At 43.3% G+C, this 18,543-nt stretch overlaps 1 protein-coding gene and 1 pseudogene across 7 annotated transcripts in view; both read left to right on the forward strand.

Moving 5' to 3' along the window:
* The window catches only part of UBE3D (ubiquitin protein ligase E3D), a 581,163-nt gene that overhangs the window by 92,483 nt on the left and 470,137 nt on the right, over positions 1-18,543 (forward strand). For 6 of the 7 annotated variants that reach the window (XR_014807535.1, XR_014807534.1, XR_014807527.1 and 3 more), the window contains exon 9: positions 252-390. Coding sequence is in view for 3 of the 7 variants with exons in the window: in XM_084964035.1 (XP_084820161.1) it covers positions 252-390 (139 nt within the window). In the remaining 4 variants the exon portion in view is untranslated. Of the gene's footprint in view, positions 1-251; positions 1,131-2,574; positions 7,917-18,543 lie in introns of those variants that run through there. The other variant, XR_014807538.1, reaches the window with a different exon arrangement.
* On the forward strand, positions 3,200-7,916 carry LOC100524058 (elongation factor 1-gamma pseudogene; annotated as a pseudogene).

Genomic DNA, 18,543 nt, shown 5'->3' on the forward strand with positions numbered 1-18,543 from the left:
CAGCTGCAGCAACACTGGACCCTTAACCCACTGCCCCAGGCCAGGGATGGAACCCTCCCCCCACAGAGACAACACCAGATCATTAACCCATGTGCCACAGCGGAAACTCCCTCTCTGAATTCTTCGTAGAAGCATTTTATTTTTTTTGTTGTTGTTCATTGCTCCTTGTCTTCCACAACTGAAAGTTTTCTCTTTGTGTCAGCTTTTGGAAATACTTCTGACCGCATGTCTCATATATCCGTGCATTTCAGGCTTGCCAGCTCATGGGAAAGTGACATCAGCGTGCATGCCCTCACCCTGCCCTCTGCGACCTGCCTGGAGCTGCTGTTGGTATTATTAAGGAGTAGCGCCACTCTGCCTGCATCCCTTCGCCATGTGAATTCTTTCCAGGTAAGGAATGGCTCCTTTATAAGCAGGGTGTGATTTTTCAGCCTAACTCATGGTTGTTTTTTAAGGATGCGGTCTTTCTCAGGAGATAGCCCACGGAAACCCATATATTCACCTGATGATGATAACTATGATAATAGTAAGCACCCACCTGTGTCGCCTTGTCTATCTCTTTTTAGGTAAATAGACAGACTGAGGCTGAAAATTGATTAGGTATTTCTCTAGTAGCAGCAGAATCCACATCTCTCTAACCCCAGGGTTTGTTCTCTTAATATCCATCTCTCCTGCCCCTGAGAGAAAAGGCAAGAACCTTTGACAAAGACTCTTGTGAATGCCACTTCCCACTTCCCAGCTTTTCCTGAGGACAAGAATTTTCAGCCATTGTGAATGTCTTTGCTACTTTGAGTTTGCAGTCAAGTTGCCGAATGGATGTTTAACAAGGGTCTGTCCTCCCCAGTTTCCCTCTCTCCGTGGTCCCTCCCTTCTCTGGGTATCTGTCCATGCTCCTGGTAAGGGATGTGCTCAGAACAGAACAAGGGTTTCTGTTGTGACTCAGTGGTAACGAACCTGACCAGTTATCATTGAGGATGTGGGTTTGATCCTGACCAGTATCACTGAGGATGTGGGTTTGATCCCTGGCATCGCTCACTGGATGAAGGATCTGGCGTCACCGTGAACTGTGGTGTAGGTCACAGACGCGGCTCAGATCCTGCATTGCTGTGGCTGTGGTGTATAGGCCAGCAGTTGCATCTCCGATTCGACCCCTAGCCTGGGAACTTCCATATGCCACCGTGCAGCCCTAAAAAAGAAAAAGAAAAAACCTTAAGAGAACAGCATTAGGAATTCCCTGGTGGTGCAGCTGGTCAAGGATCCAGTGTTGTCTCTGCTGTGGTGAGGGTTACTGCTGTGGCAAGGGCTCAATCCCTGGCCTGGGAACTTCCACATGCTGTGGATGTGGCCAAAAAAGGAAGGCAAGCAAACAAAAACAGAACAGCATCTGTGGACTCACAGCAAGAAGGACCAGCGCCCCCTCCCCAGCAGCTAATTGTCCCTGAGGTGGTATATGAGAATTCAGATGTTTATTGGCCAATTCATTTGTGACCCTGTCACCAATGAATGAAATCAGACATATCTGTGATTCATGGCATTGGAAAATATTCACAAGCCCCCTGAGGCTGGTGAGAAGGCCACACACATTGCTGAGAAATTAGTGAATGTGGTTTGTTTCTGCTTCTGAAAGGTTGCTGACGTGTCCTCTGATAACTTTGGAGTCTGCAGATACTGCTCTGTGGTAAAACAAGACGTGGATTTTCCTATGAGTTACAGCTCAGGAATGTCGTAAAATTAAAAACAAAACAAAAGACAAACAAAACTGCTCCACGATCATTTGCACTCATATTCTCCTGGCAATCCGTTGCCTTGATTGTCTCTGGGATTTTTCTTCCTGGTACACACTTCAGACTTTGGCTGGGGGGACCTGTTTGTGTTTATCATCACTCGATTATCAACTTCAAGGTCCTGGATTCAGGGACCGTAGAGAACACCTTCTCGTTTTGTAGGAGAGGAGACTGAGATCCAGAGGGATGCAGTCCGTTGTCCAGGGATCAGCCAGCATGTTAGAGACAAGGCTGCACTTTGCCAGGGTAGCTGCTTCTGCTGCCCAAATGCGATACTCGCTGAAGTCCCAGGAGGCGGAAGGGGTGTGAGTGGCCCTATCTACCTTTGAATGTTTGCAGTGCCCTTTATTTTGTAGAAATTTATAATTACTTATTTGGATACTGCCCTAAGTCAGAACCGATTTATTTATCTACTTATTTTTCTTGCATTAGCTGTGTCTATTTATTTTTTTTTGGTAATTGTATTGAAGTATAGTTGATTTACAATGTTGTGTTAATTTCTGCTGTGCAAAGCAATTCAGTTATCCATTATATATATCCATTCTTTTTCAGATTCTAAATTCTGTACATCAATCCATATTTCTCCTAAGTTTTGCTCTTTGGATTGAAAATTGAATAACACAAATGTTTGAACATGCCCACATACTTTTATAGGAGATACAAAAAGCATAACAATGGATATCTTTGGGCACTGAGGCTGGAGGACAGTTATTTCTTTCTTTTTTTATTATTTATTTATTTATTTATTTATTTTGTCTTTTTAGGGCCATACCCACAGTTCCCAGGCTAGGGGTCGAATCTGAGCTCTAGCTGCCGGCCTACACTGCAGCTGTAGCAACTCGGGATCTGAGCCACAGCTCACAGCATTGTTGGATCCTTAACCCACTGAGTGAGGCCAGGGCTTGAACCCACGTCCTCAGGGATACTAGTCAGATTCATTTTCGCTGAGCGCTGAGCCCCAACGGGAACTCCAGAAGACAATTATTTCTTATTTCTATTTTTATATTTTTAATTTTATTGGAGTATAGTTGACTTACAGTGTTGTATTAGTTTCATGTGTATAGCAAAGTGAAGCAGTTACACATATACATAAAGCCATTCTGCTTCCATATAGGTTATTACAGAATATTGAGTAGAGTTCCCTGTGCTATACAGTAGGTCCTTGTCAGTTATCTATATATGGTAGTGTGTATATGTTAATCCCACCCTCCTAAAGTGTCCCCCCCGACAATTCCCCTTTTGTTAACTAAAAGTTTGATTTTGAAATCTGTGCATTTGTTTCTGTTTTATAAAGTTCTTTTGTATTATTTTTTATTAGTGTCCACATATAAGTGATATCATGTGATATTTAGAAGACAATTATTTTTTTCTTTCCCTCCCTCACATGCTGTTTGAAGTTTTTATGTGACGGGTGAATGGGGAGCATGAGAGATGCCTTTGACGTGGAGGATTTGGAGGGTTTTACAGTGTATGGGGGAGATAGACCAACCATCCACGTGTGATAGAAATTGAGCATCCTTTTATTACAAAGCAGCCTCCGGCAAGTCTTAAAAATATTAAAGGTAGAAGAGTAATCTAGACGGGTGTGGGGGATTTAGAGGAGGCTAGACTGTATTTCTTCTCGGTAGAGAGAGAAAATCCAGCTCCCTTCCAGGATCTCACTTCAAGCTCACATACACTCGCTTGTTGCCCTTGGTGCCATCAGCGTCTGCTCTTGGCGCCTCTTATCACGGGAGCTCTCGGCACCATCAGGATGTTACTTACTGACTCTCCCTCTCTGTTAGTGACTGTACTTCATCTGGTCTCAGTTCCTTTGCTGAATACGCTTGTCAGGGGCCCATGCACTTTCCCAGTTTCCAAGGTACAGAAAGACTTGGCTTAAGTTCACAAACAGTGTCTGCCAAATAGGTTTCATCCCTGCCACTCCCCCTGGAAAGATGCATTCTTACCAGAGACACACCAGCAGTCGACACCCCCACACAGGTCTTCATTCCAGGATAAAGGATCAGTAAATGGGATTCGGGGGGGGGGTGTCGGAAGTAGAAGGAGATGCCCTGCTTTTTCATCTCTGCAGTGCCTTCGTCATCATTTATTACAATGGCAAGCATCGGGGCTGCTGATGTTGCCCGAGTTGGGGATTTATTTTTTCAATTGGAAACTCACTTCAGTTTTTTGTTTTGTTTTGTTTTGTTTTAAAGGGCTGGGCTGGCAAGCACTATAAAATAGTAGAATGACACTTGTTAAAAATATCACCTTTACATTTCCAGTTCTCTAGCTTTCCAGGCCTAGGCAGTCACTAAAGCACCGCAACTTTTTCTGTAAAAATATTGTTTTAGGTGCCTGAAGATTCAGATGGCATTTCTGTTGGTCACATCCCCAAAGGAAGGGTTTATCTTATTAATTAGAGCTATTAATGTATATAAAATGCTACCTTTGTAAACTGCAACATAACATTTCTCTCAGGCTAAGAGGGCTGTCTTTGGGTGCTTTTGTTACAATTTCCACTTAGGCTGAGTTACAGTACTGAATACCCCTGGTGTGGTTATGAGCAAATGGAGGACTCAGTATTACTCAGCACATTCTACAGTTGTTGTAGCTTCAAGAAAGGCAGACTTAGCACACCACTCCCTGCTTTTACAGTTCTTCCCTGACTTCCTAATGCCATGAGAACAAAAATCTAAGCTCCTTCTCCAGACCATCACAGCCAGGCCACATCTGCCCCTGCCTTCCTTCCTGGCCTCATCTCCTGCTCTCTCCCACTCCCTCACACTGTTCCAGCCTCCCTGGCCTTAATGCCTGCTTCCCCTGCTGCTCCTGGCCATAGGGCCTGTGCATCAGCTATTCTCTCTACCTCCTGAACACTCTGGTCCAGAGCCTTGCGCTGTTGGGGCCTCTTGTCTTTCAGGTCTCAGCTCAGGTGCCCTCTCCCCCAAGAGGCCTAACCTGACCCCCTCCCTCCATCACCATTATTTTACAATCTCATGCAGTCTTGTTTGTCTCCAAAGAAGTAGTTCTGCAGGTTTAGCAAAAAATGGCAAAAGGTGACATTGCTTCCTTTAGTGACTAGATGGTTCTCCTGGTCAGGCCACCTTGGTCAAAACAGTACAGCAGGAAGATGAAGTGGGTCCACACTGGCACACAGGCCCTGGGCTGAGCATGGCTTTCCCAGTCTGCCCCTGTGTCTGCATTTCAGTTGGTCTCATCACTCTAAACATGGCCTGGCTAGGTGGTAACATGGTAACATGGCAAAGGCTAATGGATGGAGCCATCTGGCCAAACTCAATCTTTCTCCTAACTGCTGGCTTGACTCCCAATTCTTGGGAGAGAATTCCCAAGAGGAATCTACCTTGGAAATGTATACTCAGCCAAAAGATCAGGAATGTTCCATCGCCTTAAGTCCTGAGCTCGGGAAACCCCTTTGTTCATCCCCACATCTTAGCTCATTAACTCCAGCTCCACCCAGCTGCTCCAGGCCCAACTGTGTGGCTGGCATTTTCCAGGGCAGAGGGCCCCCGAATTGAAGCTCCTCTTTTTCCCCAGGTATATTGCTGTATTCTATACTAATTGTAAATGTTTTCACAGACATTATCCTTTTTAAAATCCTTATAAGGACCCCTATTATAAAGGGGCAGAAGATAAGCAATGTAGGCAAGTCATGTAACTACCAAAATGCAGGGCTTTGTTTCAGACCTGGGGCTTCGGCTCTGGGTCTATTATGTATTCCATCTCATGGCCGTTCCATCAAAGAAAATGCCAAATGGTCCTCTTTAACTGTCCTGGGTCTTGTAGGTCTTATTGTTACCATATGGCAGCAACAGCATCTCTTTTATTAATATCATCCTTTAGAGAACCACAACCTTCAGCCATGGGAGCAGTAGGAGTAACGTTCCCAAGCCTTATGGATCCTGGCAACTTATAAGCTAAACTTCATGAGATGATGGTTTTATGTACACACTGTGGGTTGCATGATGCAGTGAAAATACGTAGAAGAGAAGAAGCAAAAGCACTTTCTAGAGCTTATCTCTTACCACTTGATATTTCCTCAGCTCTACATGGATTTGAAATCATACACTGTTCAGCAGAAAAAGGTGAAGCTGATAGAGCACCTTGAATAAAGGTCCCATTTGCTATTCTGGAGAGAAAGACGTTTTCGGTTATGGTGTCATTTATATGTAGTTTGATTTTTAACGTTAAGAAATCCGCTGATACTTATACGTTGCCATTTCCATGATGTAAAAACCATCATGGTTGACCCTTGAATAATATGGGTTTGAACCACATGATTCCACTTATATATAGATATTGTCAACAGTATATATACTACAGTACTGCACTGTGGTCTGTGGTTGGTCGAATGGGCTGATGGAGAGGTACTGAGGACATAGGGGCCCGGTTATAAGTTATACACAGCCTAATCCCCACATTGTTCAAGGGTCAACTCTATTCAACTTCTCAATTGTTCAGAAATTAATAATTTTACAAATAGTTCTCCCTTCAAGCTACTCTTCTACTACTTGTTAGTATCTGTGTCAGAAGAGGAGTTCCCTTGTGGTACAGTGGGTTAAAGATCCAGCACTGTCACTGCAGCAGCTTGGATCACTTGTGCATTCCATCCTGGCCTAGGAACTTCTGCCTGTTATGGGTGCAGCCAAAAAAGAAAAAGAAAAGGAAGAGTTTTCTTTGCAGAATCACCGTGGTGGCTGGGACCCTGTACACATATCCTGAAAACTGCAGGCCCTTCAAAGCCCTCATTGCCGCTCAGTACAGTGGGGCTCAGGTCCATGTGCTCTCCGAACCATCCCACTTACATTTTGGCCAAACCAACCACACCCCCAAATTGCTCCATAAATTTCCTGCTGGTAAGGTTCCAGCATTTGAGGGTGACGGTGGATTCTGTGTGTTCGAGAGCAATCCCATTGCCTGCTGTGTGAGCAACAAGGAGCTGTGGGAAAGTACTTCCAAGGCAGCAGCCCAGGTTGTGCAGTGGGTGAGCTTTGCCGATAGCAACATCGTGCCCCCGGCCAGTACCTGGGTGTTCCCCACCTTGGGCATCATGCATTACAACAAGCAGGCCACAGAGAATGCAAAGGATGAGGTGAGGTGAGTTCTGGGGCTGCTGGATGCTCACTTGAAGACAGGGACTTTTCTGGTGGGCGAACGTGTGACACTGGCCAACATCACAGTTGTCTGCACCCTATCGTGGCTCTACAAACAGGTCCTGGAGTTTTCTTTCCACCAGGCCTTCTGCAATACCAACCACTGGTTCCTCACCTGCGTTAACAAGCCCTAGTTCCGGGCTGTCTTGGAGGAGGTGAAGCTCTGTGAGAAGATGGCCCAATTTGATGCTAAAAAGTTTGCAGAGAATCAGCCTAAAAATGACACCCCATGGAAAGAGAAAGGTTCTGGAGGAGAAAAGCAGAAACCCCAGGCTGAGCAGAAAGAGGAGAAAAAGGCAACTGCTCCCACTCCTGAGGAGGAGATGGACGAGTGTGAGCAGGCACTGGCTTCTGAGCCCAAGGCCAAGGATCCCTTTGCCCACCTGTGCAAGAGCACCTTTGTGTTGGACGAATTTAAGCGCAAGTACTCCAATGAGGACATACTCTCTGTGGCACTGCTGTACTCCTGGGAGCACTTTGATAAGGATGGCTGGTCCTTGTGATACTCCAGGTACCACTTCTCTGAAGAGCTCAACCAGACCTTCATGAGCTGCAACCTTATCACTAGAATGTTCCAGCAATTGGACAAGCTGAGGAAGAATGTTTTGCCAGTGTCATTCTCTTTGGAACCAACAACAGCAGCTCCATCTCTGGTGTCTGGGTCTTCCAAGGCCAGGAGCTTGCCTTTCCGCTGAGTCCAGATTGGCAGGTGGACTATGAGTCATACACATGGTGGAAACTGGATCCTGGCAGCGAGAAGACCCAGATGCTGGTTCAAGAATACTTTTCCTGGGAGGGGGCCTGCCAGCATGTGCACGAAGCCTTCAATCAGGGTAAGATCTTCAAGAGAACGTCTCTTGCCATCACCTAGCTGCCTGCACCTGCCCTTCAGGAAGAATGGGGGTCATTAAAGGAAACTGAACATTGAAAAAAAAAAAAAAAAAAGAGAGAGAGAGAGAGAAAGGAAGAAAACAAATTAACACATACAAATTTCGTTTAGTCATTTGGACAACAGTTGGCATCTTAAGTGAAAGGCTTTGATTGTAATGGAAGTTTGAAGTTGTGGTTTAAACTTCAGAACTTTTTTTTTAGCTATGTGCAATCTGTAGAGGCTCCAAGAAATTGGTCCTCAGAGGCCTGGGAACTTTACAGATGAGTAACAACAGAGAAGAGAAAGTTCGATCTCTACACCACTTTTTTTCCTATCTACTTTTAGACATCACACCATATAAATTTGTTGGTCTATCATATATCATGTTCATGCCTAGGTAAATTGTAGCCATTATTATCTCTTTTTTTTTGCTGCATGCGGAGTTCCCAGGCTAAGGATCAAAGCTGAGCCACCATTATTATCTTTTAAGGTAATGTTTTATAAAATGATTATAAAAAGATAGTCACTTGACGGTAAAAGATTGGAAAATTTAGGAAAACATAAGGGGAATTAAAATCACTGAGAATAACCAGTATTGACATTTTAGAGTAATTCTTGTTAGTGTATCTCTGTCTGTGTGTGTGTGTGTATATATATATATATACACACACACACACAATGTATTTTCATATAAATTGTCCACATCAAAGATGCTGGCACTCTGTTATGCAGTGTTCTGCTTTCTCTGTTTCATCGCTGGCATGCGCCTTCCCAGAGACTGTCAAAGGCTCATGCGGACCTTATACTTTGTAGACGGGGTCCTGCTCTTAGGTGGGAATGGAGGGAGGGAAGCCGGGAACCTTTCCTGATGTCCCAGGCTTGCCGTGATGTAATCGAGGGAGACAGACACGCGTCAAGATGGGCAAGCCCTTGCTAGAAGTCCTCGTGGTGGTCCATGTGTGCCTCCCAGGGATTGGAGAGGGTGTGAAGGCACCCTTGGTCCCAGGCAGGTCAGCCTTCTTCCTTTCCTGCCAGTGCCTCTGTCCTCAATGGGCCAACGGCATCAGGAGTTGAGTCCTGCTCATGGCACTTGGGGATCCAGTCTCAGAGGTAGTGGTTACTGCCCTGGCTGTTTTCAGTCCCTCTCCTTAGCCTCAGCAGCTTGTGTGTGAAAAGGATGTTGCCTTCTCTTCCTGCCCTGCGGGGGGTTTATGTGCTGTGGGGAAATAAGCAGGCCTCCTTAGGCTCCCCTAGTCCTCTGGGCTAAATCCTCTGGCTCCTCTCACATGGGACTCTGCTGTTCAGCCACATTGAGAGAAAACATGGGCAGCCAGGTCGAGAGCCTGGAGGTTTCCCAGCCACTCACGGTCCACTTACTGCCACATGTGCTTTTCAGGAGGCTGCTCCCCTGACTATCACCCCTGGCTACATGCCCTACTCTTCAGAACTATCCATCCCTTCAAAGATGCTGGGCCTGTAGGCAGCACAGGACGATTCCTGGGCCTCCCAGAGTAAGGCCTCTCCTCTGAGGAGCTGCCAGGTGGTGGGCAAGTTTGGTTGGTTGGGCTGGAGTACCCAGGTGCTGGCCTTACTGAGAGAAGCAGGATGAGGCCGAGCCTACAAAGTCGATAATTCAGTCTTGTTTTGTTTGCTTGTTTTGAATAAGTTAACTTTTGTTTCCCCTAACTTTGAAGGAAAGTCCATACTCGTGACGGAAAACAGTGGTATGTTTTTCATTAGCACAGCAGTACTTCTGGGATGGGCGTGGAAAGTCCTAAGGGACAGTCAGGGTTTGGTTAGTTCTACCATGACCAAGTTACAGATGGTCCTGGTTCTTTTTTTTTTTTTTTTTTTCTTTTTTTCTTTTTAGGTCTGCACCTACAGCATATGAAATTTCCAGTCGAGGGGTCAAATTGGAGCTGCAGCTGCAGGCCGACACCACAACCACAGCAACACAGGATCCGAGCCACATCTATGACCTACACCACAGCTCACAGCAACGCTGGATCTCTGACCCACTGAGTGAGGACAGGGATCAAAAACACATCCTCATGGATACTAGTTGGGTTTGTTACCACTGAGCCACAACAGGAACTCCCGGTCCTGGCTCTTAAAGGTCAGCAGCATCCATGGGAAGCTGGTTTTTAATTCCGATTTCTGAGTGAGAGCCCCAGAGATTCTGATTCACTAACTCTGGAGGGGAGCCCTGAGATCTGCATTGTAACAAGCATCCAAGTCCAAAGCGTTTCTGAAAAAGATTTTCCAGAACAAGGTAAGAAACACTTACACGATAATGGAATATATTCCCATTGAAGTGAGAGTGCAGAGGAAGGGAATCTTTCACTTATGCAGAATGCCTAGTCATTAGCTCAACTGGCTTATTTTCCTCTTTTGTGCACTTTTTCTTATTAATTTGCACATAGCACAGTCCCTAACGAATGAAGTAAACTGAATCATTGTCATGAAGTTGGTAGTTTTTTTCTTTCACTTCTTTTTTCCTTCTGCCATCATCTTTCCTTTCTGCACTCAGAGGCATGGAAGTAGCCAGCTTTTTTTTTTTTTTCCTTTCGTCTTTTTAGGGCTGCACCTTTGGCATATGAAGGTTCCCAGGCTTGGGGTCCAATTGGAGCTATAGCCACTGGCCTACACCACAACCACAGCAATGCCAGATCTGAGCCATATCTGCGACCTACACCACAGCTTACAGCAATGCCAGATCCTTAACCCACTGAACGAGGCCAGGGATCGAACCTGTGTCCTCATGGCTGCTAGTCAGATTTGTTTCCACTGAGCCACAACTGGAAGTCGGGATCCAGCGGATAATTACCAGTCACTCATCTTTCTGCCATTCAGTGTGAACTCGGTATCTGCCTTCCTCAGGGCTCTGCTACCCCAGTGTCCTTTCCTCCTCGTGGAAGGGCCAGTGTCCTAGGTCAGTCACTCACCCTGACATAGGACACTCAAGGTCCAGTCTCAGATCTGCCACCAACTGGACTTGTGACCCTGACCTAGCCTGGTAACCCCTGTGGAGGTTTCCTTCTTCTATGCAATGAGGAGGTGGAGGTAAATTATAAAGTTCCTTTGAAAATAGATGCACACAGGGTCGTTTTGTCTATTCCCTGCTGTTCCTAATTTATTCACCCAGACTGAATAATACAACTTTATTCCTTAAAGGGACTAGGTCCTTATTTCTTTTGAACATCTCGAAAGTCTTTAACTGAAGAAAAACAGAGATAGAGCCACATAAAGGAGGTGTTTTGTTTTGTTTTGTTTTGTTTTCTGCTTACCAAGAGGATGGAGTCTCTGTCCCAAGAGCTTCCTACCAGCCACAAAAAAGTGTTGGGAGCAATGGGATGAGGGTGCTGCCTGAGAGCCCAGGTCACCCCTTCTTTTGGAGGCAGGTAAAGAGAAAACTTGTCAGGTAGGCTGTGTTATCAGAGAAGAGGAAGGGGAGAAACCCAGAATGTTCTCTGCACAGGCTTCGCTTTCTCTGCTTCTCTCTTCTGCTCTGCCTTCACCTTCCACTTTTGTTTCTCACTCTGGATCCTTGATCTTGTGGCTTAGGCATTTTCCGGTGGTTTTGTGTTTGCCTTTGTCTTACTCCAAGGTTTTCTAAAATGTGAGCCTCTCTCCTGGCTCAGCACTCTCAACAAGGGGAGAGTGTGGTTCTTTCCTACACACCAAGCCTGGCTATGTTTAGTCAAATGACTTGCTGGTGGTGGGTCTTACTTCCTTAAAGAGGAGGCTAAAGATCTGTGTCTGCTTTTAGAAACAGAATGGTCTCAAGATGGCAATGACTGCACTTGCTTCTGTGGAGGAAGCCACTGTGTGGTTTGAAGGAGTTGTTCTTGCTCCAGGCAGGGAACCACAGCCCGGGAAGGATGCCAACCTTCAAGGGAATGCTGGATGGAGGGAATCTGGCCCGTGCCTCTACGGAGAACCTAGTGGAGAAAAGATTAAGAACAGGAGGTGTGGGGGCCCAAGCCAGAGGGATTGTGAGGACCGAGAGTGAAGGTGCTTTTTGTCCTTGGTCTCATAGTCCTGACGTACGATGTCATGGGGAAAAGCCCTGACGTGGAGGTGGGAGGGGGAGAGGGGTCTGGGTTCTGGTCTTGGCTGCTGTACCTGCACCTGGTACAACAGGGCACAAGTCACTCACCCACCGAGACCCCAGGTTTCTTGTTCCTCCAGCTCAAGAACCCATGGATTTCTCCGTGTCAGGAGTTGAAGGATTCACAGAAGTGTGAGACCTTGTGGATTAAATTAGTCTAAGGAAGAACGGCTGGCACCTCCCTTAGAGATCAGCCCCGGAAGAAAGGCTGGCACCTCCCTTAGAGATCAGCCCCGTGCTTCCTCCTGGGTTATAAGGTGGGAGGGACAGTCGCAGGGCAGCAATGCTGGGACAGCAAGGGCCTCATGCAGTGAGCAGCAGCAGTTAGCTTGCACTAATTGAAGGCAGTTCTGATTAATCTGGAGAACACAAGAGGATGTATTGTATTGTCCTCAAGTGTATTGAGGTGTATTGTCCAAAGCCATGGTAGCAGAACACAGACTAAGTTGAAGTAAAGAATCAGCCAAATAATGTTTAAGTGTTAGTGTCTTTTCCTGTCTCTTTAGAGCAGAATGGAAGTTCTTTATAAACAACTACATTTGTACACAATCCCAGTGTTTCCAACTCTGTTCCTGTTGGTCTTATTGTTTCTTTCTCATTGAACTTAAGCTTGAAAACCATTTGTAAAGGCGGTGGGCACACACTGTCCATTTGAACTGTCAGCTGCCTTTCAGCACTGAGTCCCGCAAATACACTAATGATTTTAGCAGAAATCAGAGCACTGCAAACAGAAGGCATGGCTCTTGGTATTTTTATTTTAAATAGGTGACTGAAATCAATTTACATTATTGTGATTGATAATACAGTGGACGAAGGTCTGTGTATGGGGGGGTGGGGTATATGTTTTTTGGTTGTCACACTTGATCTTTTCTTCTTTTTTCCTTATTTCTTGTGCTCCGTTGTCTTGATAGTTTTTTTCCTCTCTTTAAAAAAATCTCTTTTCTGCTAGCTTAGAAGCAGTACCTGGCAGGTTTCTTCTTTTAGCGGTTGTCCTTAGAATTTTTAAATATATAAAGTGTTCTAGTAACATCAAAATTGTTCATACTCTTTACCTCTTTCAAAGAGGCAGGAACCTTACCATATTTTAATTACCTATTAAGCACACTCCTTTCCCATGCTGCACATCTGCCCCATTTTTATGATCTACTGTTTTTATTTCACTTAAAAACAAGTTATTGAATAATTATTATATTATTATGTCATAATATTTAGCGCATATATACATATCAGTGTCATGCTTTTTATTTTTTTCTGACATCCCATATTATCTACTGTTTTTATTTCACTTAAAAACAAATTAATATTATATTATATTCTGTGCATATATACATAATCAGTGTCATGCTTTTCATTTTTTTCTGACATCCCATATCCTTATTATTCCTTTCACAGATGGTCTGTGGATGGTAAACTCTCTCAGACTGTCTGTCTGAAATGTCTTCATTTTGTTCTTGAATGATGGCTGATTGAGCTATAGAAGTCCATACACCTTTTCAGTTTGAAGGTCTATCATTCATTGCCTTCTGCCACCTAGATCTGTTGGTAAGACAGCTGTTGTAACATTATTTGCTGTTCCTCTGTAGATGGAATCCATCTCTTCTCTCCTACTGGTCAATAAGATTTTATCCTTATGCTTGATGTACTGCAGCTTTACAGATGTCTAGGTGTGGATTTTTCAAAATGTACTCTACGTTGTATTCTGAAACAACTGCAACTGAGGGCTCCTGTCTTTAATTATTCCTGAAAAACCACCAGCTTTTGTTTGTGAAATCTCCATTATCTCCCCCTCCCATTTCCTTCTGATGTCCTCCTATTAGACATATATTATATTGGAGGCTTTCAGTCTCTTCTCCTTGTCCCTTAAATATCTCAAACATTCTTGTGTGTGTGTGTGGGGGGGGGGGGGGTGTGTGTGTGTGTGCGTGCGCGCGCGTGCGCACGTATTCATTCAGGATACATTCCTCACTTCTAGATTGTTTGCTCATTCTGGTGTTTATCCCAGCTATTGGCTTTTAGTTCAGTGGATATATTTTTTTCATTTCCTAAATATCAAGGTTTTTTTTAATTGAGGTATAGCTGAATATAACATTATATAAGTTTCAGGTGTATAGTATAGTGATTTGATTTGCATATATTGAAAAGTCATCACCACAATAAATCTAGTTAACATTCATCACCATACATAGTCACAATTTTTCTTTCTTGTGACAAAGATTTCCAAGATCTACTGTGTTAGCAACTTTCAAGCATATGATACAATATTATTAACTATAGTCACCATGCTGTACTTTACATCCTCAGGACATTTTACAACTGGAAATTTGTGCTCTTTTACCCCTTTTCACCCATTTTGTGGTCCCCCACCCCCACCCTCCTTCCTCCTGGCAGCTACCAGTCTATTCTCTATAAATAATGTCAAGTTTTCAAAAATCTTTCCGAGGCTATTAAACATACCTGCTTTTAAGCCTTTTTCATTTGTCCTGTTATTTTAATTTTGTCTAGAGTTGCCCAGTCGTCCAATTGTTCATTTGTGGCTAAATCACTGTTCTATTTCTTCACATGTTTGAGAATGTTGGTTTGTAGGCTCACCTTGTGTAACTTCTCATTTCTCCCCTTCGTGTTTCCCACAATTTCCTGCAGCCTGGTGCTTTTAGCTGCTTAGCCCATCTTGTCCAGCACCGAGTCCAGAATGGTGTCTTTGTGCTGATCCTGGGCTTCCTGCAGGTCCCCCGTGCAGCCAGCGGGAAGCATGGCCTCTCACCATTTTTGCACACCCAGAGTCCATGTGAGTTGTCACCTATAGGGGGCGTCAGCAGCCACGTTCTTGGATCTCTTCTCATGAACATTACTCTGCCCTCAAGTTTGACCTTGACTTCAGCCCTGTCATATCCCTCACTTCTGCTCTGACTCCCCCCTTAGTGCTTTTGGTCCGAGGAAGTGCTTAAGTTGTCGAGTGTAGCTATGATTTGGAATTTCTTCACTTTATATTTTATCCATCATCAATAGAAGGAGAATAACAACTACCTTTTCTGTGTGAAAGCATTTTGTAAATAATAAAGGCAAGGTGTGACCATTTTTATAATGACTGTAATTAGTATCACATTTTACTACTACTCTGTAGCTTTGGAGTCCAATCTTTCAGGGTGGGTGAGTGGCGTGGTGAGAGAATGAAATACCTTAGGTGATAATAGAATTAAACATCCCCACATTTTAGGTGGTCTACTAAGTGTTGTCAGTAATTCATGTCACAAATTGCTGAGTGCTTTCTCTAGGCAAATGGATTGTGGCTTTGTTTTTATTTTTAGAGTTGTGTGAAATGGAAAGGAAATTGCTTTTAATGACAGTAAAGCTAGTTTCAACCATTCACTGGATTTTTTTTCTTAACTTTATTGTTACCTTTTCAACCCAGCGATGATGTCCAAAACACAACTTGCTATCTCGTATTTAGGTGCTTTTAAAAACCCATTTAAATTAAACTTGCTCTGGGTATATAAATTTCATCTTTCAGTTGCTTGTTACTGTGAAGATGATGGAAGATGATGCTTTTTATCAGTTTCATAAACCATTTTGTTCATGTCCTTCCCTCCTCCTCACCACACTGCATTGTCAGGTATAGCGAACCAACCAGAGAATCTACAGCCTGAGTTTGACCCTGGTTACAAAATTGAAGGTTTCTTTTTTGCTGTTGCTAGTCTTGACAACAGTGAGCTAGAGCCCTGTTTTTCTCCTTTAACTGACCATTTCACTGAAAATCTTCTATCCCTTTCTTTCTACATTCTTTGAATACCCCCAGTCTAAAAATGCTCCCCCTGGAGTTCCCATCGTGGCACAGCAGAAACAAATCCAACTAGGAGCCATGAGGTTGTGGGTTTGATCCCTGGCCTCGCTCAGTGGGTCAAGGATCTGGCATTACCGTGAGCTGTGGTGTAGGTCGCAGACATGGCTTGGATTCTACATTGCTGTGGCTGTGGCGTAGGCTGGCAGCTACAGCTCTGATTAGACCCCTAGCCTGGGCACCTCTATATGCCACAGGTGCAGCCCTAAAAAGACAGAAAGACAAAAAAAAAAAAAAAAAATGCTCCCTGCACATTTCCAGTTAGCAGAAAATAATGAGAGCTAGGTAGTAATCAGTCTCCCAAAGTGAAAAACAATTGTGAAACAAGTTCTCAACTATGAAAATTCTACATAAAACCACACCTTTAGCATCACTCGAAGACAGAGAATGCCAAAACTGCAAAATGACTGTTTACTGAAAAAAAAAAAAAAAAAAAAAAAACAGCGTCCAGTGCTCAATTCCTTTGCTTTTGCCCATCTCCACTCTGCCACAAGGCTTTGGATGAGCAAAAGCAGACTTAAAACTGCAAAGAAGACAGGAGAGGCCAGCGAAAGTACCCAAGAGTGATTTGGAATGCCCACTAGCCAGATTAAACCCAGAATAAATTTTTAAATGCTCAAAAAAATAGCCAAGAGATCAGGGCATAGAGTTTAGGGAAGGGATTTTAAAAGACGTGTGATTTAAAGGGCCAGATTCCATACCGGAAGGACCAGGTGCACCATTTAGAGACAGGATTTAAGGGGGCAAGCATGACTTACAAGGCTAGGCATCATTTAACCAAGCACTCTTCCAAAAGTCTAGCTTCTGGAGGATAGAGAAAGGGGGAAAAAAAGTTCTCTTTAGGAATTAGAGGATAAAGGAGAAAAGAAAAGGGAAATTTAGGGTTCCATAGGACAAAAGAGAGTCACACAGAGGACTTGCAACTCTTTCCCATAACTGGGACATTCCAACAAAAGACCCCACTAAAGCTCCTTAGGCTTGGCTAGACTGACAGAAATGGGCACCTTTTAAAACAGGAATTTTATAAAGCTTTTTATAAAATTTTTTGATCTCATAAAAATGATCAAAAGGAAAGTAAATTCAGTAGAGAAATTCTGCAGAAAGCAAAAAAATCACAAACATCAATTGAGGAAAATTCTCCCCATAAAGCAAAAAAAATTGTAAGTTCACACTCCAAACAGAATTCAGGAGTCTCACACAAGCGCTTGAGGATGTGAAAAACCACCCTAAATCAGAAATGCAAAATGGACAAAACTCAGAAGAAATAAAGCAGAAGTTAATTGAACTCAAGAGAGAAATGGCAAGAAAAGACAGCATTATTTCAGAAACAAAGAATTAAAGCACCCAAGTGAAAATAAAGGGGTTTGAAGAAAAATGGGAAAATGAAAATGACATGAAGAAAGACGTTAAAAAAAAAAAAAATCTGAAAGGGAGTAAGACTTTCCCTCTACCCTATTGGGGTTTTTCAGTTAAACCTGAGAATTAAACTAACATAAAACAGATTATCAAGAGAAAAACATACAAATTTATATAAATTGTACATGGGGTAAGAGCTCTCATAAGGAATGGAGACCCAAAGAAAGGGCAAACTTACATTTGCTTTGATAGTAGGTTGAACAGAGAGAAGTAATTGTGGGAAAGTAACTAAACTATGTAGAGAGGCTAAAGGAAGATAGTACTTCAATGGGGTCTGTTGGTATAGAATTCTTTCAGTCTCAACTTCTTTGATGATAAAAATGTTACTTTCCTTCAAGACATCTTTCACATAGGAATTTCCTCTCTTGCTTTTTAGAAAAAGAAGGAAAGTCAGAGTAAGTTTTTTCTTACATTTGCTATTTTTCAGATGTCTTTAACTGAAAATAATCTTTATGCCAAAGTGTCATATTTTTGTGTGGCATATCCTGCCATCCTTCAGGTCCAGGAGAATATATTGGGAATAAAAGAGGCAAAGAAAGGGTTATTAAAATTTTTTATGGCACAGAGCTAATACTTATTTATTTATTTATTTATTTTGTCTTTTGTCTCCACAGCATATGGAGATTCCCAGGCTAGGGGTCTAATTGGAGCTGTTGCTGCCGGCCTACGCCACAGCCACAGCAACGCAGGATCCTACAAGTCTGGGACCTACGCCACAGCTCACGCAACACTGGATCCTTAACCCACTTAGCGAGGTCAGGGATAGAACCCGAAACCTCATGGTTCCTAGTCGGATTAGTTTCCGCTGAGCCACAGTAGGAACTCCCAGAGCTAATATTTAAAACTAAAATTTTAAAATAATTTCAGAAATAGAAAAAAACCTGAGTCCACACACCTGTGAAAACTTTCCACAAATAGGAAAATATCTGAACTACACATTGACAGAGTTCACTAGGTACTTGGGGAAATTAACCTAGAGTAATCAACTTTGAAACTAAATAAATCATACTAGAACTATTAGATTTCAAAAAGAAAGATAAAATCTTCAAGTTCTCTAGACCCAGTGGTCAAACAGCTTACAAAGGCAAAATAATGAGACTACCATCAGACCTAAAAATCTACAAAAAAGACCCCAAAAACCTAAAAGCAGCAATGGGGCAGCATTTAAAAAACAAAACTGAAAAATTACTTCCATGCAAGAAAGTGTGAATAAAGCATTTTATATGCAGCCAAGCTGTCCTTCAGATATTTAGGCAATGCTGAAACAGTTTTGACTATACAAAAATGAATCCTGCACTTAACCCCTCTTAAAGAATGTACCAGAGCAGAGGTCAGCAAACTATGGCCTGCCACCTGTTTTTGTAAATAAA

Source organism: Sus scrofa, chromosome 1 (genome assembly GCF_054392235.1).
Source record: "Sus scrofa isolate SSC_HxYL_T2T_F1_AM1 chromosome 1, Sscrofa_HxYL_maternal_Yorkshire_Landrace_v2.0, whole genome shotgun sequence".
Classification (NCBI taxonomy): domain Eukaryota; kingdom Metazoa; phylum Chordata; class Mammalia; order Artiodactyla; family Suidae; genus Sus; species Sus scrofa.